The sequence below is a fragment of the Mastigoproctus giganteus genome, chromosome 10, assembly GCF_048544385.1.
Source record: "Mastigoproctus giganteus isolate SK-2022 chromosome 10, ASM4854438v1, whole genome shotgun sequence".
NCBI lineage: Eukaryota > Metazoa > Arthropoda > Arachnida > Uropygi > Thelyphonidae > Mastigoproctus > Mastigoproctus giganteus.
In genome coordinates this window covers 158842233-158863493 of record NC_143584.1, presented here as the reverse complement: position 1 = coordinate 158863493, position 21261 = coordinate 158842233, and the positions used below count along the sequence as shown (strand labels likewise).

Here is a 21261-nt window from a genome sequence, read left to right as displayed (position 1 = left end):
TTGATAGATCTTGAAAGCTACTGTTTAACAGCATATCATCATGAACATACAATTATGGTCCAATTTTCTCATCTTTCATATTATACTTGGCCAATATCTTACATTAACTTACATTATTTTAATAAGTTGTTCATGAAAATTAAAATATGGTAATGAGGTGTATTATTTTATTAAGTAGTTCATGAAAATTAAATTATGATAATAAGGATTTTATTCCTCCAAATTTTGAAATATCAGATTTGTAGGCATACTTTGTTGTATGATTTATCAGTATCAAATCCTAATTACAAGTTCATGTTATGTCTTGTGATATTTTGGAATTATCTTGGCTCTTCCTCAAAATTATAATCAACAAACTTATAACCCTTTTCTTCAAGATACCTGCATAGATATTATCCAGTACACTTATAATGAAATTCCTTGTAATTTTCCACATTTAACTTTATTATCCTTTTTACATTTTGGTACAATTAAAGTTTTTCACTAACCGTATTGAACTTGTCCTTTAGAAAGCAATCTAATGTAATCATTGTGCCACTATTCTCCTTCCATCTTTTATCATTTCAGATTTAATTTTGCATTCTGCTTTACCATATATAGTAAGGCAGAATGTAAAATTGCTCTCATTCCAATGTTTTCACATCTTTTTTAAAATTAGACTTCCAGATCTATATGCAGTACTGAAGTGTGGCCTAACCATTGCTTTACACAACAGGATAATTATCCCTTTCCCCTGTTGACAAAATTCCTGTATATCAACAGAACCCCATGGGCTGTCCTATCAGCCTGTCTGCACTGCTCAGAAAACTGCATGTCAGGCTGTACATTTTCCCCTAGGTCTTTTTAATTCTCCATTACCTCAAATATGGTTCCATCCAATTTGCATATTATTCTGGGATTACTACTACTCTGTTGTACATTATCTTTTATTTATCAATGTTAAACTTTAATTGCCACTTCTAAGTCCATCTGCCTAATTTCTCTAAGTTTTGTTGCAGTAACATATCCTAATTCCTGTCATTAAGCCCTGCAAATTATTGTATTATCAGCAAACGTAGACATTAAATTTGATATGCCTTCATCAATATCATTAATAAATATTTAAAATGATAAGGAGCCATTAATAAATCTTGATGGACTCCACTACTAACATTAGTTCAGGGAGAGTGTTTCCCATTAATAACTACTCTCTGTCCTGCTGCTCAACCATCCCTTTCTGACACTGATAACTTGCCCCTAATGCCATTGTTTCAATTTGTATGGCTGTCTTTCATGTGGAACAGTATAAAAAGCTGTATTAAAATCTAAGTATACAGGGAGTCCTCGCCATTTGAGGATAATTGGTTCAAGAAAATTCTGCTTAAAACGAGTACTAGATATGTGTATTATGTATTTGTATTTGTACATAGTAAAAAATGGATTGAAGGAACTGAAAAATGAGACAATTATTTTATTAGATATTTTTTATTATAATATGTTGAACAATGTAAGGTTAAGTAAGTCACACTATTTTTTAAGTTTTTCGAATAAAGAATGAATCCAGAGGGGTTTTTTTTTTTTTTTTTTTTATTTGCCTTATTTTTTCAGATAAAATTGTGTTGTAGAATTAGTCTTTAACTTTTCACAAAAATATTCAGTGCTTGGTTAATTTTCTCAAGGACTTTCTTTAATTTTCAAATCCTCATAACTGGGGACTCGAATACCGGGGGCACCCTGTACAATGTCAAAGTTATTTTTTGCATCCAGTTCCTGTTTTTTTACTACTACCTAGTAGCTAATTATATTGGTCAGACAAGATCTCTCCTTAACAAATTCACACTGTGATCGTGATGCAATGTTAGGAGGCGAAGGCAGATTACAAGAAATCTTTGGCAAAGAATGCAAAGAAAAACAGCAAAGAGTTCTTTACTTATGTAAACTCTAGAAGGAAGGGGATGAATCAGATTGGACCATTTAACATAGATGGGTTGACTATTGATGATCATGCTCAGGTAGCTGATAAACTGAATGAGTATTTTGCATCTACATTTACACATGAGGAGTTATTCACTGAGGGGAGTGCCAGAAGTTTATCAAACTCTAACAGGGAGCTAAGTGATTTGGTAATAACTGAGAGCAAAGTGGAGGAGAAATTGTTGAAGTTAAATGTAAAAAAGGAACCCAGGATGGACGGGATCTATCCAGTTATATTAAAGGAGGCAGCAAAGGAAGTAAGCAAACCTTTAGCCATAATTATGAGAGCTTCCTTGGACTCAGGGGAGGTTTGTTGTTTGTTTGTTATTTGGTTTTTAGGAGCATTAGCAACTAAGGCCATATTGCTCCGGGGATATACGGTGGTCATTCCCTGACCTTTCCACATCCTCCGTATTTGGTGGTCACGGGCTCGAACCCCGGTCTAATCAAGAAGTGTGTGCTACGTACTGCTGCTCCTGCCCACCTGGCTATGGAGGCACCCTCAGGGGAGGTCCCCATGGACTGGAGGTGTGCAAATGTATCACCAATTCACAAAGGGGATTCAAAAGGTGACACAAGATTTCTTTTTAGACCTATAGATCTGTTAGTTTAACTTGTGTTCCAAGGAAAATAACGGAATCACTGGTTAAAGAAGCATTGCAGGATCATCTTCATCTAGACAAGACTTCAGTAATAGTTAAGACACAGCATGGGTTTGTTAAAGGGAGGTCTTGTCTGACCAATTTCATTGGATACTATGATTTGGTCACAAAGGAACTGAATGCCAAAAATAATTTTGATATCATATACTTGGATTTCAGGAAAGCTTTTGATACTGGTAGGACCGATTTGAGATTTGTACAGAGTGAATAGCTGTTTGGAAGAAAAATAATGCCGAGAACAAAAGAGAAAACAGGTTTTTTTAGATGCAGAGGAAGCAATATTTGTAATGTGCTTAAGCCAAGAGAGATTAGAAGTCAGGGTAATCTCTAATAGAGATATATGACCTTGCTAGAAATCGGAGTGTCATCAAAGATAAGCATAGGAGCACAAAAACCTTTTTTGCGAGATGCAAGACAGGACTGAGTTTTGGAAGGATTGAAACCAACTAAGTTTTCATTGCTCCACTGGAGAATTACTTGGAAATCAGCAAGGAATTGGGGTTTTTTTTTTTTTTTTTTTGGTAGTTGTTGGCGCATCGGCTTCTGTGGTCATAATGCACCTCCCAAGGTTTTTTCAGTACTTTGATCCAAGCCCGAGGCGGGATTCGAACCTGCGACCCTTGGGTTGCCAGGCAGGCACTTTACCCACCCGGCTAGCCCTCTCGGCTCAAAGAATTGGTAGTAGATATTCAAGAGTTGAAGCTGTTTCAGCAGGGCAAGGTTTCTCAAACTGGAAGGTAGAATGCAATGTGCTGTCATCAGCAAAACTATGGTTAGGATTTCTTGTCAATGGAAGAACATCCATTGACCAGTATTAGTGGAGAAGTTAGAAGACAGAACCATCTACCATCACCCACAGTGAGCAGTCAGAGAGAAAACTGGATACCCAATTACAAAAAAACAGTTGGCAAACCATAAGATGGAAGCTTATTTAAAAGACCTTCCTGCCAGACACGATCAAAAGCCTTTGATATGTCAAGAGCAACTGCTTGAGTTTCACCAAACTTTTCCATTTAATTTGTCCAAAGATGGGTAACATAAGCCAGAATATCACGGAATCCATACTGGTGATTGTTGATCAGCTGGAAGGTTTCTAGATAGTTTAAGAGTTGGCAGTTAAATGTTTTCTCCATTACTTTGAAAAGAGTAAAGGTGATTGCAACGGGATGATAATTGGATGGGAGGAATTTATCATTGTTTTTAAGAACTGGCTGGATTGTCTGGTATTCTGAGAGGTAAATGAACAATTTGTGCCACATCATTAGTAATTGCAAAAGGCACAGCATCTTGACCAGCTGGGTCTGTATGACTAGAAAAGGAAGCCAGCTGGCATTGTGAACATTAAAATAACCGAGGAAAATTACCTCACTGTTAGGAAAGTTGCACTGGAGAAAGTAAAGTTTCAAAGAGAGGAAGTGAAAGAGTTCAAAGTGATTAGTGGAGTTTGCAGAATGATAAAGGCAACAAATGAATTGAAAATGTGGTAAAGAGATTTTAAGCCAGAGAAGATTGAAAGGAGGAAATTCCAAATTACTAAGTTTCTGACAGGGAATATCAGAACGACATATGCACAAGTACCACCTTTGAAGCAAAAGGAATCATACAACAAATAATTTGGACAACTGAGATGAGCAGTGGTTGAATTAACCAATAACTGAAATTTAGTCAGAAAAAGTATGTGAGGTTTGGCAGACTGTAAGTGGAAATGGACTTCATTGAGGTTAGAATTGAAACCACATATATTTGTGTAATGAATGAGGAAATGTTTGGGAGGTTTAGATCTTTTCAAAGATAAGTTTGCTCTATTAGTTTGACAATTCATAGTAAGAAAAGGTGGGGGGCAGGTAATGCTATATGAAGTAATGAAATTTTTGAATATGGTGTACAATGGTGAGAATATACCCAGATCTTTGACATAACATGGCCTCAACAATCCCCCCCCCCCTGCATACACATTGCTCTGACTCGCTATCTGGCAGAGAGCGGAGATGGGGGAACCCCCTGGTGCCATCTGACCCAAAAAACACTATCTGGCAGAGTAGAGGTAGCAAGATCACACTAGCTGATCCAGAAGCCTCCTAGAGAGTTACCAATAGGTTCGGTCAGGTGTACTAACTAGTGGCTGGCCTGCGAACACCATTTTAGAACTGTACCCTCGAAATGTATAGAAGATTTGACCTTGCCATGATGTCCATCATAACCTCAAAAGACATCAATCATACTGCATGATGGAAGAGATTGGGGAGGGTTTACCAGAGCTTTGCTCTGGAGACTAAGCATGGGTTCCACCACTTCAAGCCTCCAATAAGCAAAGTGGTGGTATTGCACCAGTTGATGAGAGGCATCTACTACCTAGCATTGCCTGGTAACACAGAGGGGCGGCATTCCTCCATGTGGTGTGGGCACCACACCTCAACCCCTCCTTACCATGGTTCACACCTGGGTGGTCACCCACAGTACACTAGGTATAAGGTATAAGGTATGTTAGTGTCTAACGGCTCCTGGGATTTCTCCCATCTCCGCGGGTGTACATTGTATCGGGGCCAGAGATTTGAAGTGTGTGGGGGTCATGTGCTGTATATTGTGTTGTGCCCTTTGTTCCTCCGGTCTATTAGCCGCCGAGCCCCTAGTGGGACCCGACGTTACCACACCATGCCACGGGGAGGCTGACCGGGTGTACCACTGTAGCTAGAGTACTCTGGCGGGTCCTGCCACCTACTTTCCTGGGATTTCAGTGGCTAGGACCAGATTTGAGAATGAGATGATCGCTGTTTCTTGAGCAACGGTTGTAATTTTAACAGAGCGTAGGGTTGTTCGCTGATAACTTGTTCTAGGGCCAAATAGGTCGGGCAGTAATTTTGATGTTTTTAGATTTAGATCTGTGGGGAATGCGTGTGTGTGTATATATAAATATATGTATATACACACACATGCACACTATATATATATATATATATATATATATATATATATATATATATATATATATATAAACTAAATAAAAAAAAAAAAAAAAAAAAAAAACGTTGTGCAAGAGAAAAGTAAGGGAGGAAGGCAGAAGACTGGAGGGTAGGAAACAGAAAAAAGGGGCCAATAGGGAAGATGGCCCCTGATGACAGTGTGGCATGCCCAGTGCCTCACCAGAGAGAGGAGTGAAAAAAATCATTCTGTAAGAGAAAAATAGAGGGGGGGGGGAGTAAAAGAATGGATGGCAGGAAACAGAAGCCGAAAAATAAATAAATAAAAAAAATAAAAAAATAAAATAAAAAATGAGAGAGAGATATACTCCGCAAGTTCAGGGTAGGTACAGCTAGCACGGCCAGTTAGTTGGAGCCGACAACTTGCTGGAAATCCAGCAGTGTGAGTGCTGCTATTGTGGATGGGTCATGTTCAGTAAGGTCTAGTTCAGGTGCCGTCATTGGGGCTCCATTTGGTGAGTCTGTGCCGCATCCAGACTGAAGGCTGGTCCAGTAGTCCATCAGAACGAACAGTGGGGGTGGTCAAAACCGGGAGTCCAAGATTGATGGTCAAGTCCAGGGATCGATGCTAGGCCTCTTCTTGATGAAATGTGTCACATCTGGTCGAGAGAAGTTTGTCCAGAAATCAATGATGAGGAATTTGTCAAGGTATGTGCGGACCCTGTCTTTTATTGCACTGCTGGTCAAGTCTTGTGCAAGTTGGTCCAAGGCGTTAGCATCCATGGCTCAATGATGCGTAGCAACAATTGGCAGTCATGGTTGTTATGACCTATTGATTCGGATACTAAGGTGGTGGTAGCGCTTTCTGCCTGGTAAATAAGTCCATTGCAAATTGAGTCAGAGCTCGGTAAGTTTCTTCATTCTGTAGGGTGAGGTGTTCTTGATTTTGGTAGTTGAAGCGTAGTTTTGTTATTAGGATCCTCCTGAAGTCCTCGTAGATTTCACAGCTGTGGGCAAGGTGCTCCCACGTCTGATCCTCTCCACAGTGGCAGCGGGGTGAGTCTGAAATTCTGAAGTCATGTAGTTTTTTCTGGAAGGAGCCATGTCCAGTGAGGAGGTAGGTAGCATAGAGTCCTGGTGAAAACCAGACAGGTGTGAGGGGGTAGGAGGCCCTGACATCAGTGAGGAATCTTTTGGTGACAGCGCCTTTAGTTGATGCCTGCCATCTTTCTTGCCAGGTGTCTGTTAGATGTTCATTAAGTCTCTTCTTTTCAGCGTTTCTATTATTTGCTGGGTCAGTGGTGAAACCTGCACAAGTAACTGCTCTTCCTTTGGCTATTTGGTAGAGCAACCCATGACGAACAATCTCCAGGTCCAGTGGAAGAGATCCAGTGAGGACCTGGAGCGCATGGGTGCTGACAGTGCGACAGGCACGCGAGGACAGAAGGAGAAGAGAGCGCTGGATAGTTCCTAGGCGCGATCTGTTTACTACGGTATTGGCCTTCTTGTACCAGACTCCAGAAGCATAGGTGATAACCAGGATGAAAACTGCCTTATAGAAGAGTGACAGCGTTCTCTTCTTTAAGCCCCAGTCCTTCCGGGCAACTCTTGAGACTTGGGCAGCATACTTCCTGATCTTAATCCTGAGTTGGTCTAGATGAGGAGTGAAGGAAAGGTTTTTGTCTAAGATCAAACCTAGATATTTAAGCTCTGTTTTTAGTTTTACTGTAACACCATTGACCTTGATTTGGGGTGGTCTTCTCAAATCAAGGGTGCCTTTTAGTAGGATCGAATTGGTTTTCTCTGGGGAGATCTTTAGGTTGTTATGCTCTGCCCAAGCTTGAAGGGTGGAGATGGCCTGGTTGGCAGTTGCTTCTAGTTGGGTTCTGTTATTGGCAGAAAAGAGCATGACCAGGTCATCTGCATAGGCCTGGGTTTGTACATTGTTGAGTTTGGTGTTCAGGAAATCATCCAGCACCAGATTCCAGAGGAGAGGCCCCAGGACAGATCCCTGAGGGCATCCCCTGAAGACTGGTCTGGAGACACTGCAGTGGGGAGCAGACACGACAACTCGCCGGTCCTGGAGATAGGTCTTGATGCATCTATATAAGTTTTCTGGGACATGCGCTCTTCGGAGCCTGCCCAGGACGCTGGGCCACCAGAGGGAATCGAAGGCACCAGCAAAGTCAAAGGAGATTAGTAGAAAGTATTTGGAGTTGCAGTTGGTAGCAGCTTCAATGATTGTTTCCAGTGCATCAATCGTGGAGCGTCCTTTCCGGAAACCGTACTGTTTAGGTGAGGAGAGACCAGCGTCATTGTAGTGGGCTTCAATTCTATGGGAGATCATCCGTTCGAGAAGTTTGCTGAAGACTGGCAGCAGTGCAATGGGCCGGTAAGATTGTGGCAGATCATGTGGTTTGGTTGCATTCTTCAATATAAGTCTAAGGATTGCAGTCCTCCATTGTGTGGGGAAGAATCCTTGGTGGACAGTACACTAGGTGCCATATTTCAGCAATTGCACATGGGAGTTATACCCAGGGTTACTAACAGTCCCACCATCATGAAAGTGCAAGCTGAGGATTTCGCTGAAATTTTTTTTTTTTTTTTTTTTTTATGAAAACCCCAAACACGAAAGGTATCAAAACCTATAGTACTTAGTACCGTGCATGAGTACGGTACTAAGTACTATAGGTTTTGATACCTTAAGTACTTAGTACCGTGCATGAGTTGAAGGAGAAGTATGGGGGGAAGGTGATGCTGGAAACTTTGCTCTAGAGACTAAACATGGGTTTCACCACTTCAAGCCTCCAATAAGCAAAGTGGCGGTATTTCACCGGTTGATGAAAGTCATCTACCACCTTACAACTTAGATCCACTTTGCTTGAGTGTCACCCGAATATCACTTCTATCAGTTTTTTAGACTTCCAAGTAGCAAGCACAGCTTGGCATATCTGAGAGGATGTCTGTGACACCCTCAAGGACCAAAATAGAATGCTGTACAAATTGTAGCAGTATGGTGTTAAGGAAAAGTGACTGCTATAGCTAAGGGGATGGTTGGGTGGGAGAAGACAGAGTTATTATCAGTGGACACTGCTCTTCATGGACTAATGTTATCGGTGGAGTTCCCCCAGAATTCGATGTTGGTTCCATTGTTATTTTCTGTATTTATTAATGATACTGATGAAGGTATATCAGGCTTAGTGTCTAAATTTGCAGATGATACAAAGGTTGGCAGGGTGGTTAATGACAGTAATAACAGTTATGCTACTGCAACAAGTTCTGGAAAAATTTAGCGGTTGGGCTGATAAATGGCAATTGAGATTTAACATTGACAAATACAAAGTACTGCATATGGGTAGCAGTAATCCCAGATTAACGTACCAACTGTGTGGTACGTTAATCCATGAAATTGAAACGAATATGAAATTGTCTGAGCAGTGCTGAAAGGCTGCCAGTACAGCACATGTGGTTTTGTCAGTGATATACAGGAAATTTGCTAGAAGGGATAAGGAGGTGATTTTTTCCATTGTGTAAGACAGTGTGATTCAGGCTGCATCTTGAGTACTGGTTACTGGTCTGGAGGCTTCATTTTAGGAATGAGATGTAGAACTGCTGGAATGGGTACAGAGAAGGGCTACTGATTGGTATGGAAACAAATGGGTGCTCTTACCAAGGAAGGCTTCAGTTCTGCAAGTTTCAACATCTGGAGACCAAGCACCTGCTAGGCTGATTGAGGTGTTTAAGTCTTTGAATGGATTAAGCAGGCTCAATGCTGATGGAATTCTCCCTCTTGCTCAGATTACGTACACAAGGTGGCATAAATTCTAATTGAGGAAGGATGGTTACAGAATAGATGTGCAGAAGTTTGCCTTTAGGCAACTGGTGGTTGATTGTTGGAACAAACTTCTGTCTGATGTCAAAATGAATAGCTTGAATAAATTCAAAGAAGAACTAGACATTTCACCTATCCATTCCCTATTGGAGGGAATGGATAGGTTAAATGGTTTGTTTTTTGCTGATGGTTTATAAGCTTGATTTCTTGCATCATTTACTACCATTAATACTAATACATTTGGGTCCCACTTCAGGGATGGATTTAGGACCTAAAAGCAATTACAAAGGTTCATGTAAATATAGGCCTGATTTCATGTTGTTTCTGAGTTACAGCCATATTTGTATTTCCAACAATTCTTTCCACAAACTGAATTATAAAATAATTCACTTATATAAGCTTATATAAAATAATTCGTATATATAAGCCTGCTTCCTTGTATCACTTACCACTACTAGTACAGTAAGTCCTCGACTTACGTAATCCTGAGTTACTTAACTTCGGACTTGCATAAAAAAATTTTTCACTCAATTTTTTTTTTTTTTTTTTTTTAGGATTGTAATATTTAAAACAGTAAAAGAAATAATAATAGGCAATCGATAACGACGAACATGGCACCCACAAATTGCACAAGTGAGATACGGAGTAACAAGTTTACGGAGCTTAAAAAAATAGGAACAAAGAGAAGATTCTGAAAAATTATTTATACTTTTTTATATAACTGAAGATTTGAAGGGGACACACGTTTCACCATGATAAAGTAAAAACCCACAGAATTCCAGCTATCGGTATTATCACAAATCAATAAGATTGAGTTTTCTACCCATTTATAATGAATTGCACTAACAGAAATGCCCAATAAACCAGAAATTGTAAATTGTCTTTATTGTTTTATGGTATTGACCTCCAGGAATATGCTTTAGTAAAATGTGAGTTCACGTGAGGTGATGATAGTGTGTTTTTGCCTTAACCCTGGGAAATTCTTTACAGAAAATTTCATTTTGATTGTTATCATGGTGCCGACTAAGAGAATAAGTGACAGCGGTACTAGTAAATCTACCAAGAAAAGGAAAACGATTAATATGGATCAGAAAATTAAAATGATAAGGATGTATGGAAATGGTCAAACATTAACAAGTATTGTGCAGAAGTTAGATTTGTCAGTGTCAGCAGTGAACACATTAATAAAGGATAAAAACAGAATACGAGAAGCAGTGAAGGGATCAGCACCAGTAAAATCAACTATAATAACCAGTGTTATGAAATACATATCAGCTTTTACAGTACAATAACATGCATTTTTATTTCCTTTTGTTTTTTCTTATGTGCCACTCCATCTACTTCACTGCTGATCCCAGATAAAGTTTTTAATTGAACTAATTAAAAATATATAACTATTTTTCTATGTATATAACTAATATATAAAAAATATATAACTATTTTTCTTCGTTCTTCTGAGGATATTATGTGGTTTTTGTAATATTTGGCACATCAGGGATATAGTAGCAATGTTTTATTAGTCATTCCCGAGTTACATAAAACTCGACTTATGTAAGTCCTGGAACGTATCTCTTATGTGTGTCGGGTTCAGATTGTATCTGAAAACATTTGTCATTACTTTTAACCTTGATGAACTAGAAATATGCTTATTTTTTGAGAATTTCTGTTGAAAATTTCTGTGCATAAAAGTTCCTTTTTAATGTCCAGGTACCTTTATCTTAACGAGTCTGAATAATAACATGAGTTTGATACAGGTTCTTAACCATACTTATTTAAATGAATTTATTTCTTAGTAAATTTTAAAACAAGTGATAAAATTATTTTATCTCCCAATCTTTTAAATTGAAGCATAATATCAATTGTTCTGTTCTGTTATCAGCTACTACTTTAGTTCAACCACAGCCAATAATCACTGCAGGAAACCTTGCAGGTGTTACTGGACCAGTAGCTGCTATCCCTCAAATTTACACAAATGGTGCTGGACAAGTATTAGCATTTGGACCTCAGGTATTGTATAATTGATAGCAACACACACACACACACACACACCACAAATGCAGTGGCCACCCCAAAAGTAATAATTCCAGTTCTTTTTCTTTTTCTGAATAACATTTGTTGTTACTGCAATGAGGCATATCAACTGCAAATCTTCAGAAGAGACATTTCCCATTATAACTGATATAGTTTTTTGCCTCCTTTCCCTGGGAGGAATTTACGTAGTAATCCAAAATGGCAGATATGTCAGAAACACATTAAAGGCAGAAAACTGCAATTGAATTTTTATTGCAAAAGGACAAGGGCTACTGGTATTCTACACTGATAAATTTGAGGTGTTTGCAAGAAGTTAAAAGTTACAAAGAATTAAAATATGACTTTTTTACATTTCTGAAAAAATCTGAAATACAAGAATCACTGGCAAGGTTGTGTTCTTGTTTTTTGCCTGCCACCACTTGCATGGAATGATTTTTGTACATTTCTTGCCTAATGTTCAACAATCAACTTGAAGTAATGTATGAACACCTAAAGAAGCATAACCCCAATATGCACTGAATACAACTGAATATAGATGTAAAGACTTGTTGCTGCAACACTGTTCAAGCCATCAAACTTTGGAAATCACTGGCATAGATAGAATGGTCTATTCTTCCTCATCTTGTGTATAGATCAGACCTTATTCCCGGTGGCTTTTATTTATTTGGACTTTTTGAAGGTCCTCTGTGTGGACAGTTATTTTGAATCTTATGAGGATGTAGAAACAAGAGTCTGTTATTGTTCAATGATGTACAAGATGTAACTTTCTTTTGGGGAGCAGCATAACGGCATTTTATCTATATCACTCTGATATTATCACCTTATTCATGTGGAACATAATGGAGACTGTGAAACAAAGTATAGAGATATTTTCACAGATTTTAGCTAATGATACTATGTTATTGAATTAAATGGGGGGGATGAAATCATTACTTTTGGAGTGATCTCTTGTAAGTATTACAAGATATTATTAACTCATTTATATATGAGCCATCATAACTTTAATTATTTGAATGAAAAATTTACACAATTAAGTGATGCAAATCTCAAAGGAATGCTGAAAATTAGAAGCCTATTGCATGATAACAGTTTTAAACAAAAGTAAACCCTCCCCTCTTCAGTTAGGTGCATAGCAATCTTTTTAAATCAATTGTTTGCAGATTTTAGGTAATAAAAAGAAAGAAACTATAAACAACTGGTGTAAGAGCTAAAATAACTGAAACTACAACTGAAAAATTAAAATTTAAATGTGCATTCCCTTAAAATACACTTTTTACATTCACATCTGAATTTTTTTCTCCAATAATTTCAATGTTGTTAGTAATGAACAAGGTAAAAGTTTTCACTAGGATATAAATATAATGGAACAATGTTATTAAGGAATGTGGTATTCAACCATCAGGGTGACGACTGTTGTAAAATTGGCTAATTGTGGGAAATCCTATTTTCTACAATTAGCTACTATAAAGTAGCTAATTGTGGATTATTGCTTAAGCTTAAGAACAAGAAAACCTTAAGTGAGTAAGATATAAATAGCTAATTTGTTTATTGATCATTTGCAAATTTTTTGTGATTGACTGCTATATCATAATCCTTTGGTTTATCATGTATTATGTCTATACAAGTGTGTATTCGTGGGTTGATTTTATATGCAAAAGCTTGTAACATCAAATGAGAGCATGCTGAAAGTTTGTGACCTTAATTCCTATTATCTTTTCTCTTGTAGCCCTAGGCTTTTCATGTAGAGGTAAAGTAGCAATTGCTTCTCTTCACCATGAATCAATGTATCACCATTGCAGTTTTTGTACTTTTGTAACACTTAAAGCTGCATTTATTCTGAGAATAGCAATTAAAAAAATGAGGTACCATTTACCTATGAATTTGTATCAAAGGCTATAAATATAATCTATGTAAAAAAGTGTTTTTTTTTTTTTTTTTCCCCTTCTAATATCTCATCCCTTAATAAATCCATGCTGTGAGTGTCATATAACTGCATTCCAGTCTAGATGTCCTTGCATTACTTACTTTTTTTAACTTGTGACTGTTAATTTCTCTAGAACAGAAGTCAAGCTTAAAGGCCTGTAATTACTCACTTCACTCTTTGATTCCCCTTTGTGAATTGGAGATACATTCACACATCTCTAGTTTATAAGGACTTCCCTAAGGATGTGCTTATAATTATCATTAAAAGTTTACTGACCACTTTTACTGCCTCTCTTAATATAATTGGAAGGATTGCATGTATTCAGGTGCTATATTTACATTTATCTTTAACTATTTCTCTTCCACTTTTCTCTCAGTTCCCAAAATCATTTAGTTCCCTATAATTTGATATATTTCTGGCACATCCCCATCCCTAAAAATATTCCTCATTTACAAACATAGATGCAAAACATCTGTTTTCAGTTTGTCTGCAACCTTTGCATTTTTTGTAAGAGAGTTCATTATCTGCCTTAACTTGCCTAATTCACTTTGCAATGCGATTACAGTCTAGTTTATTCCTACTGTAGGTTTCTGTATCTCCTTATAATTTATAAGCATCCCATGCATTTCTGTTTTCTGACACTAGTCTCATCAGTTTATCTGACATCCATTTAGGTATAAACCTTGAACTGTATCTCCAGTTGATATAACCTTCTATGATTACTTTGCTTAATGCTTTCCATTTAGAATTTGCTGTTGGTAAAGTCATTAGTTGATCCCATTGAATAGATTTTAAAAGCTCTAAATATCTACTCTTACCCTACTCTTAATATCATGTGACTATTGTAGTCAACTTTATGAAAGCAATTTTGCTTTCTTAAAGTTGACTACAATGAAATCTCTTCCCTTTGGGAGCATAAATCCCACATAAATACATTGTGATTGCCGACCGGGCTAGCCAGGTGGGTAAAGTGCCAGCCTGGCAACACAAAGATTGTGGATTCGAATCCCGCCTCGGGCTTGGATCAGAGTAAAATGCAAAAACTTTGGGAGGTGCATTATGGCCACAGAAGCCGATGTAATGAGCAATGTAATTGTGGTTTCCTTTGCCAAGATATTTTAGAAATTGGAGGTAAAAGTAAATCTAACAATAATGTTAAAAGCTACTAGAATTAGTATAGCAGCCACATACTCTTAATTATAAACATGGTATTTCTGCATAAAGATAGCCATAAACATATTTCTGGATCTCTGTTATGCGAAACGAAAAAGCATTACAATTGAATCAAAATTTTAAAAGCCCTCTGAATTTAAAGCCAGTACAGGATGGCTGAATAATTTCAAATCTTGCCGCGGTACAAGGGAGCTTGAAATTCAAGGAGAAGCTTTATCAGGTGATAGCAGAAGCTTTTAAAGTGTCTTTTCTGAAAATGGCAGAGGAAGAAGGTTTTCCAAGGATGACGTTTACAATGCAGATGAAACTCATCTTAATTGGAAGTCACTCCCGAGTAAATCACTTGCATCACGACGCAAAACGACTGCTCATCATTTCAAAGCTAACAAACAGGGTGTTACAGTTATGGTGTGTGCAAATGCAAGTGGACAGCGTGTTTACCCATTGTTGGTGATTGGGAAATCCAAGCTGCTTTAAAGGTGTAAAGTGCCTAGCAATACAATATGAAGGATAGAAAAATGCTTGGATGAATTCCAACGTTTTTTTGGATTGTTTTAGTCAAGGTTTTATTCCAAGTGTGAAGAGGCATCGAGAAAATGAGGGTAAAGCTGATAAAATTTTGCTTATTATTGATAATGCATCATCGCACCCTCCTCTTGAAAAACTGAATTCAATTGACGAGAACTTCATTGTCAGGTTTTTACCCCCTAATGTTATAGCCCTGCTGTAGCCAATGGACAAGGTGACAGAAAAACTAAAAAAGATGTACAAAACACATCTTGCGTCACTCGCTGCTACCAGAGGGAGATGAAGCTCAACATTAAGGATTGTTGCTACATGTTAGCAGATGCCTAGAACATGTTGTCGGAGAGAAATCTGAAAAAGGCATGCCATAAACTTTGGGGTGCTGCCGAAGAGATGGTCACAGATGTACAAGGTTTGATTGAAGATGTAGGTGAGATTGTAACTTTATTTCAAAGGATTCTTGGGTTTTCCGAGTGTGGGCAAGATCATGCAGAGGTATGGTTAAACAACGATGCTGATGATCCTGATTATCCATATTTTAACTGAAGAAGAAATTGTTTCATTAGTCCAGGATGAAGAATGTGCTTACTTTAACCAAGGTGATTCTTATGACAAAAAAAGAAGAGGGAGTGGGTCCACTCACACGTAGGCCTTCACTGGCTAAAAACTGCAATGGCGTGGTGTGAGCAACTGTGAATGCAATTCTATGGAGATATTGCTATTAAAGAGGATGAGAGACTTTGCCACAAAAAAAAAGACAATCTCATGTTCCAAAGAAAAATTCAAGATTACATATTTTAAAAAATAAACCTTTCCAAGATTCATTATACTCTTATTTGTGTGCAATTACTTGTGTTTGTTTATTTCTGTTTATGTAAAAAAAAAAAGTGTGATTTATAGTTGAAACCATGTAAAACAATTAGGTAAGTTCAAAATAAATGTAATATATAATATACATTGTTTCTTAAATGTTTTGGTTATTATTTACAAACCATTTCCTAAATCAATTATTTTTTTATAATATGTACTTCATATTTCAAAATACAGTAGCAAAAACCTTGCATACAATAATTTAATTGTAGGCCTATTACACTTTGTTTCATATAAACTGGGTATTCTCATGTATGTTTGATTATCCAAACTATTTGATTAACCGAACCAACCCTGGTCCGAGTTAGTTCGGATAATCGACGTTCTACTGTATTACATTAGGGTCACCCAGTAAGTTATTACATATACCCATGTGTATTGTGTCTGTAAATTGCATTTGTTCTCTAGTCAATTTGCCTGTTTTGCTTTACGAAAAAACCTGTTTCTAGGGAAAAAACCTTGCTATCTACGCCTGAGACTGACTAACTGAGCTAAAGAGTGAAAAAAGCCCATAAAAGTTCCTTGAGTCATCGACAGGATTTGAACCTGACCCTTTTCCACTCGGTGTGGGGATGGACAGCAACGATACTACTGTGCTACACATGCAGACTGAAGGTGGTGCATGTGGGAATAAATGGTTTTTTAAAGACATCACATGTTCAAATACATGTGATATATTAATTAAACAAAGTTTAACTGATTTACATGTACAGCCAAGCCAACATTTCGTGATCAGTGGGAGAAAGTACTGCACAGACTGTGAACGCATTCTTGCAGGGTGAAAAAGAAAAAGACATGCAATTTCTTCATTGTCAATGAAGATTTTATGACTTCAACTATATTAAACTATACTGTATGTTATGCCGACCGGGCTAGCCAGGTAGGTAAAGTGCCTGCCTGGTAACTCAAAGGTTGCGGGTTCGATTCCCGCCTCGGGCTTGGATCACAGTAAAATGCAAAAACTTTGGGAGGTGCAATATGGCCATAGAAGCTGATGCGCCAACAACTAACAAAAAAAAAAAAAACTATGTTATTGTAAGCTCAAATTATAAATTAGCTTTAATTCAAATCTGATTATGTTAGCTTATGTTGATGAAAACGAGGTATTATCAGTGTCTATGTATTCTGTGTATATGCTATGTACCTACGTAGCTTTGTATGTACTTAATAATGTGTCCAGCTAATCGTAGATTCCTCTGGTTGCCTATAGTGGGAATCATGTGCCTGTACATTTCTTTGAATAAAGAATTTTATTATTATTATATTTGTAGAGAAGTCAGAAGATTGCAATTTAAAGATAATGATGAAAATTAATGGGGTCTAATTCTGGTTTTCAAGAGTTATTTTAATTTGGTTCTTGTTTTAATAAATTGTTTGAATTAATTTTTTTTTTTTTTTTTTTTTTTTGTAGAATTTGTATTGGTTGAATGTTTCAATAAATTAATGAGAATGTTAAAAATTGTTTATTACTTTGACATCCAAAGATGATGAAAATTAATGGGGTCTAATTCTGGTTGATAATAAACACAATAAACCTTGTGCCATGCTGCCTGTGCCCATATCAATATAGATATATGCACATTACCACCTTTAAAAAAGAAGGAATGAGATGAGTGATAGTTGAGGGAATCAGTAGGTTGAGATGCTATTAAAAAAAAGTGAGGCCTAAAACTGTAGATGGAAATAGTCATCATTGTGATTAAAACAGAAACACATATATATAATTTTAAATGAAGTTATGCTGTACACACAAAAAGGTATACCCAACTCCTCAACGTAGTGAAACCTTGGTAGTACCCCTACATGTACTACTTGCCGTACCTAGACTTCTGTCAGCTCTGGATGGAATATTCATCTGAGGCCCTCTTGCAAAAATTAAGGATGGAATTCTTAAAATTGAAAAATATAGGAACACCTAAAAATTATTTATTTAAACTTTAACAACTAGTACATTATTTATATAAACTTAAAAGTTTTCTCATCATTATCTTATAATATTTATATGATATAAATTTATCTGTAACGTCTGATGTTTTTATATCTTTTAGTACATCTTGTTCTATCGACATAATGGCTAATTCATTAATTTTTCTTGGCCAATTGTTGCTTGTGAATATGTTTTAATCGTTTTGAGTCTTGAAAATCATTTCTCTCCAGAGGCAACCGCAAGTGGCAATGTAAAATTTTCAAAAAAGGATGGTTTACACAAGGCTCACTCGGTACATGACTTTCGGAAAAACAGATCAACTATAGATGTGCTCATCAAAGCTGAATCTCAGATATGCAATGCGTTTGTCATGAAAACATCTAGTCATGGGCACTGAGCTGGATTTAGGGAATAATTTCAACATGATTTATTTGGATCTTAGCAAAGCATTTGATGCAGTCCCTCAGGTTACTGTATAAGTTTGAACAGGTTGGGATTACTGGTAAGATTCTAAGATGGATCTGGGTGGCTGCAGGTAAAAGGCAGAAGGTTGTGATTAATGAATATTGTTCAGATTGGTGTAACGTCGGGAGTGGGATCGTCGGGAGTGGGATCCTTCAAGGATTGGTTCTTGGACCACTGTTGTTTCTCATTTTCATAAATGATATTGATGAAGAGATAGAATGTGTGATGTCAAAATTTGCAGATGATGTAAAGATTGGTAGTCGTTAATGATCAGTGTGTCAAGGAGTGCTCCTTCAGGAGGACTTCAACAGACTTCAAAGATAGCCAGAGAAATGAGGGCAGCTATGTTTGTTTTAATGCTGCTAAATGCAAGATCTTACTTACACTTGGAAATAGCAACCCCCAAATAAATTATACACTTGGTGGGGTTGAATTAAAAACAGTGGAGGAAAGGGATCTGGAAAATACGATATGAAATTTTCTGAACAGTGTAAACAGGCAGCCAGATAAATCCATAGTGGCCTATCATTGATTTATTGAGCGCTATCCTGTATAGATAGGGAGGTCATAATCCACTGTATAAGGCAATTGTAAGAACACATTTGGAATACTATGTTCAAGTATGGAGACCTCATCTGAAAAAAGACATCAAGTTCTTGAAAGGGTCCAAATATGGGGCAACTCGAATGGTAAGGACAACCGTATGAGGAAAGCCCCCGATTATGTGGGCTACAGATACCTCAGAGGTGACCTCATTGAGGTTTATAATGCTCTGATAGGGATTAGTAAAATGAATGAAGGTGGAATTCTCACTGTTCTAAACAATTCCAGAACTAGGGGTCATAAATTCAAATTACAATGGTTGAGGTTTAGATTAGATTATAGGAAGTTTTCCTTTAGCCAGCGAGTAGTTGATAGCTGGAACAAGTTACCGTTGCAGGTAGTTGAGGCTGACAGTTTAAATAAATTCAGAGGTCTACTGAATACTTACCTATGTGAGAAGCAAAGCATAATAATTTGTGTTTTCTTATCTACTTGTGTTTTTTTTTGTCAGTGCAGCAAAAGCCTGTGGCTTCCTTATGTAATAATATCTGAAAGAAATGGTGACATTGGGAAGAAATGGTTTTTCTTGAATAAATGTCAATTATAAGCAACCAATTTTTTTTTTCCATTTTAAAATCTTCAAAGATTGGATTTCTTGACATAACTCATTGGCATCGATGCTCCCGTCTTCATCAGTGAGAATTCCTTCGAGGTGTTGACATTTTGTTTCTATTGCACTTTCTAATAAATTGATGAAGTTTTCTGATTTTAGAATAAGATGAAAAGCTGAGAATATTTCATTCATCTGATCAAATCTTTCTTGTAAGCTAACAATAGCTACATTGATCGTTATATTGAAAAAATTCTGTTTCAAACCTTTTGGTTGATCAATAGAGAGTTCATCTGATGAAGTTTCATAGGTAAACTCGCACTTTTTTCTAGAAACTTTCACTTCTGATAACAGTGACAGTACTTCCAACTCAGTTGCAATGTCTATAGCTTTATCCAGTGCTTTTTTGTAAAAAAAATGGTGATGATACTCATTCTTTGCTATCAGGAAAAATCGAAAATTAAAAGGATGTGAAAAGTACTCTAATTTTTTTTTTTTTCCCTTGATATTGTTACTTTAGTAGTATTTTAGAATAAGAACAACAAATTAAGTATATTAACACAGTTTATTAAGCATAAATTTATTATTCAAGTATATAAAAAATAAGTAAACTGTGAGTAAAATAAGTAAAAATAATTTCATAATAAAGTTTTTGTAGAATATTCCAAATTTTTATTAAGTTCTCATCTGACATGCTATGCCAACTTCTTTTCCTCTTCTTTGTGTGTCGGTTGCTGAATGATATTTCCGAAGCAGCCACGAATCGACATATTTTGCTAGATCAAAGTGGGTCAGCGGTGGTAGTGAAGAAACTGTTTTTGTCATCAACAAAGCACTGGTTGGGCTGGTGATCAGATTCATTTGTGAAAATCCTAGCTCACATTCACTTGGTGAAATTGGTATCATACTCAAGAGCGTTCATCAAATGCTTCTTACCAATTAGGTATCCCCAATATCCACGAATTACATTTAACTGTAATTGACAATTTTCTAACTTCATTTTCACAAAATGCCAACAATTCATATTTAGAAGGATTGATGCCTTCATTGTCCTTCTCTCGTCATCGGTATTGTCACTAGTTCTTAAATTTGAATTTTTTCTTTTCTTTTCTTTCTTTTTTTCTTTCTTTCTTTCCTTTTTTTTTTTTTTTTTTGAAACTGTCCAAATTATTGGTGTCATTTGGATATTCAAGTGCTGTGATCATGTAAACAGAGATATGGAAAATTTACGGGAAAATGTGGATAATGCACTTCCGCAAAATAACATGATTATTTGTTGCAGTAAAAGAAAATCACTTTTCTAATTCTCGAATAGGGCGCTTACAGTTGATTCATAGTGGTGTCCAACCTATGGCTTGCGAGGAAAGTGAACTAAAACAGCATTTTTAAATTTTGTTAATTATCAAAAACATTTTCTAATTAAATGTTTTGTTCAGTAAATGTAATTGTGTATTGTACTTAATAAAATTTTTGAATATTTTCAATTTTACTTTTACATGCAATAAGATATCGAAAATATAACACACTAAAGAAATCTAACTTTGAATTTTTTTGAATATGGCCCCTGTGTGGGAAAAGGTTGGACACCACTGCAGTAGAAGGTGGGCCAGATCCCATGGGAATACACCTTGATCTGCTCACTCTTGACCAGCACAACTCTCTGTATGTGGGACAGGTAGTCGGATAGGTTTTACCAGGTACCACTAAGTTGTAGAATGCTAATCCCTTTAGCTCTCCTAATTCGCACAGAAGCACCAATTGCCTGAAGGCCAGAAAAGTGAACAGGGCGTACCGAGTTAATTCTCTCCTAATCCGTTCGCTATTTGAA

General features: G+C 36.8%; 1 protein-coding gene across 1 annotated transcript in view; it reads left to right on the top strand.

The window, feature by feature from the left end:
- Positions 1–21261, top strand: part of LOC150079412 (uncharacterized) — a 178054-nt gene that overhangs the window by 76612 nt on the left and 80181 nt on the right. Inside the window, exon 5 of the mRNA XM_090383056.1 lies at positions 11245–11372. Coding sequence (XP_090239182.1) covers positions 11245–11372 — 128 coding nt within the window. The remainder of the gene's footprint in view (positions 1–11244; positions 11373–21261) is intronic.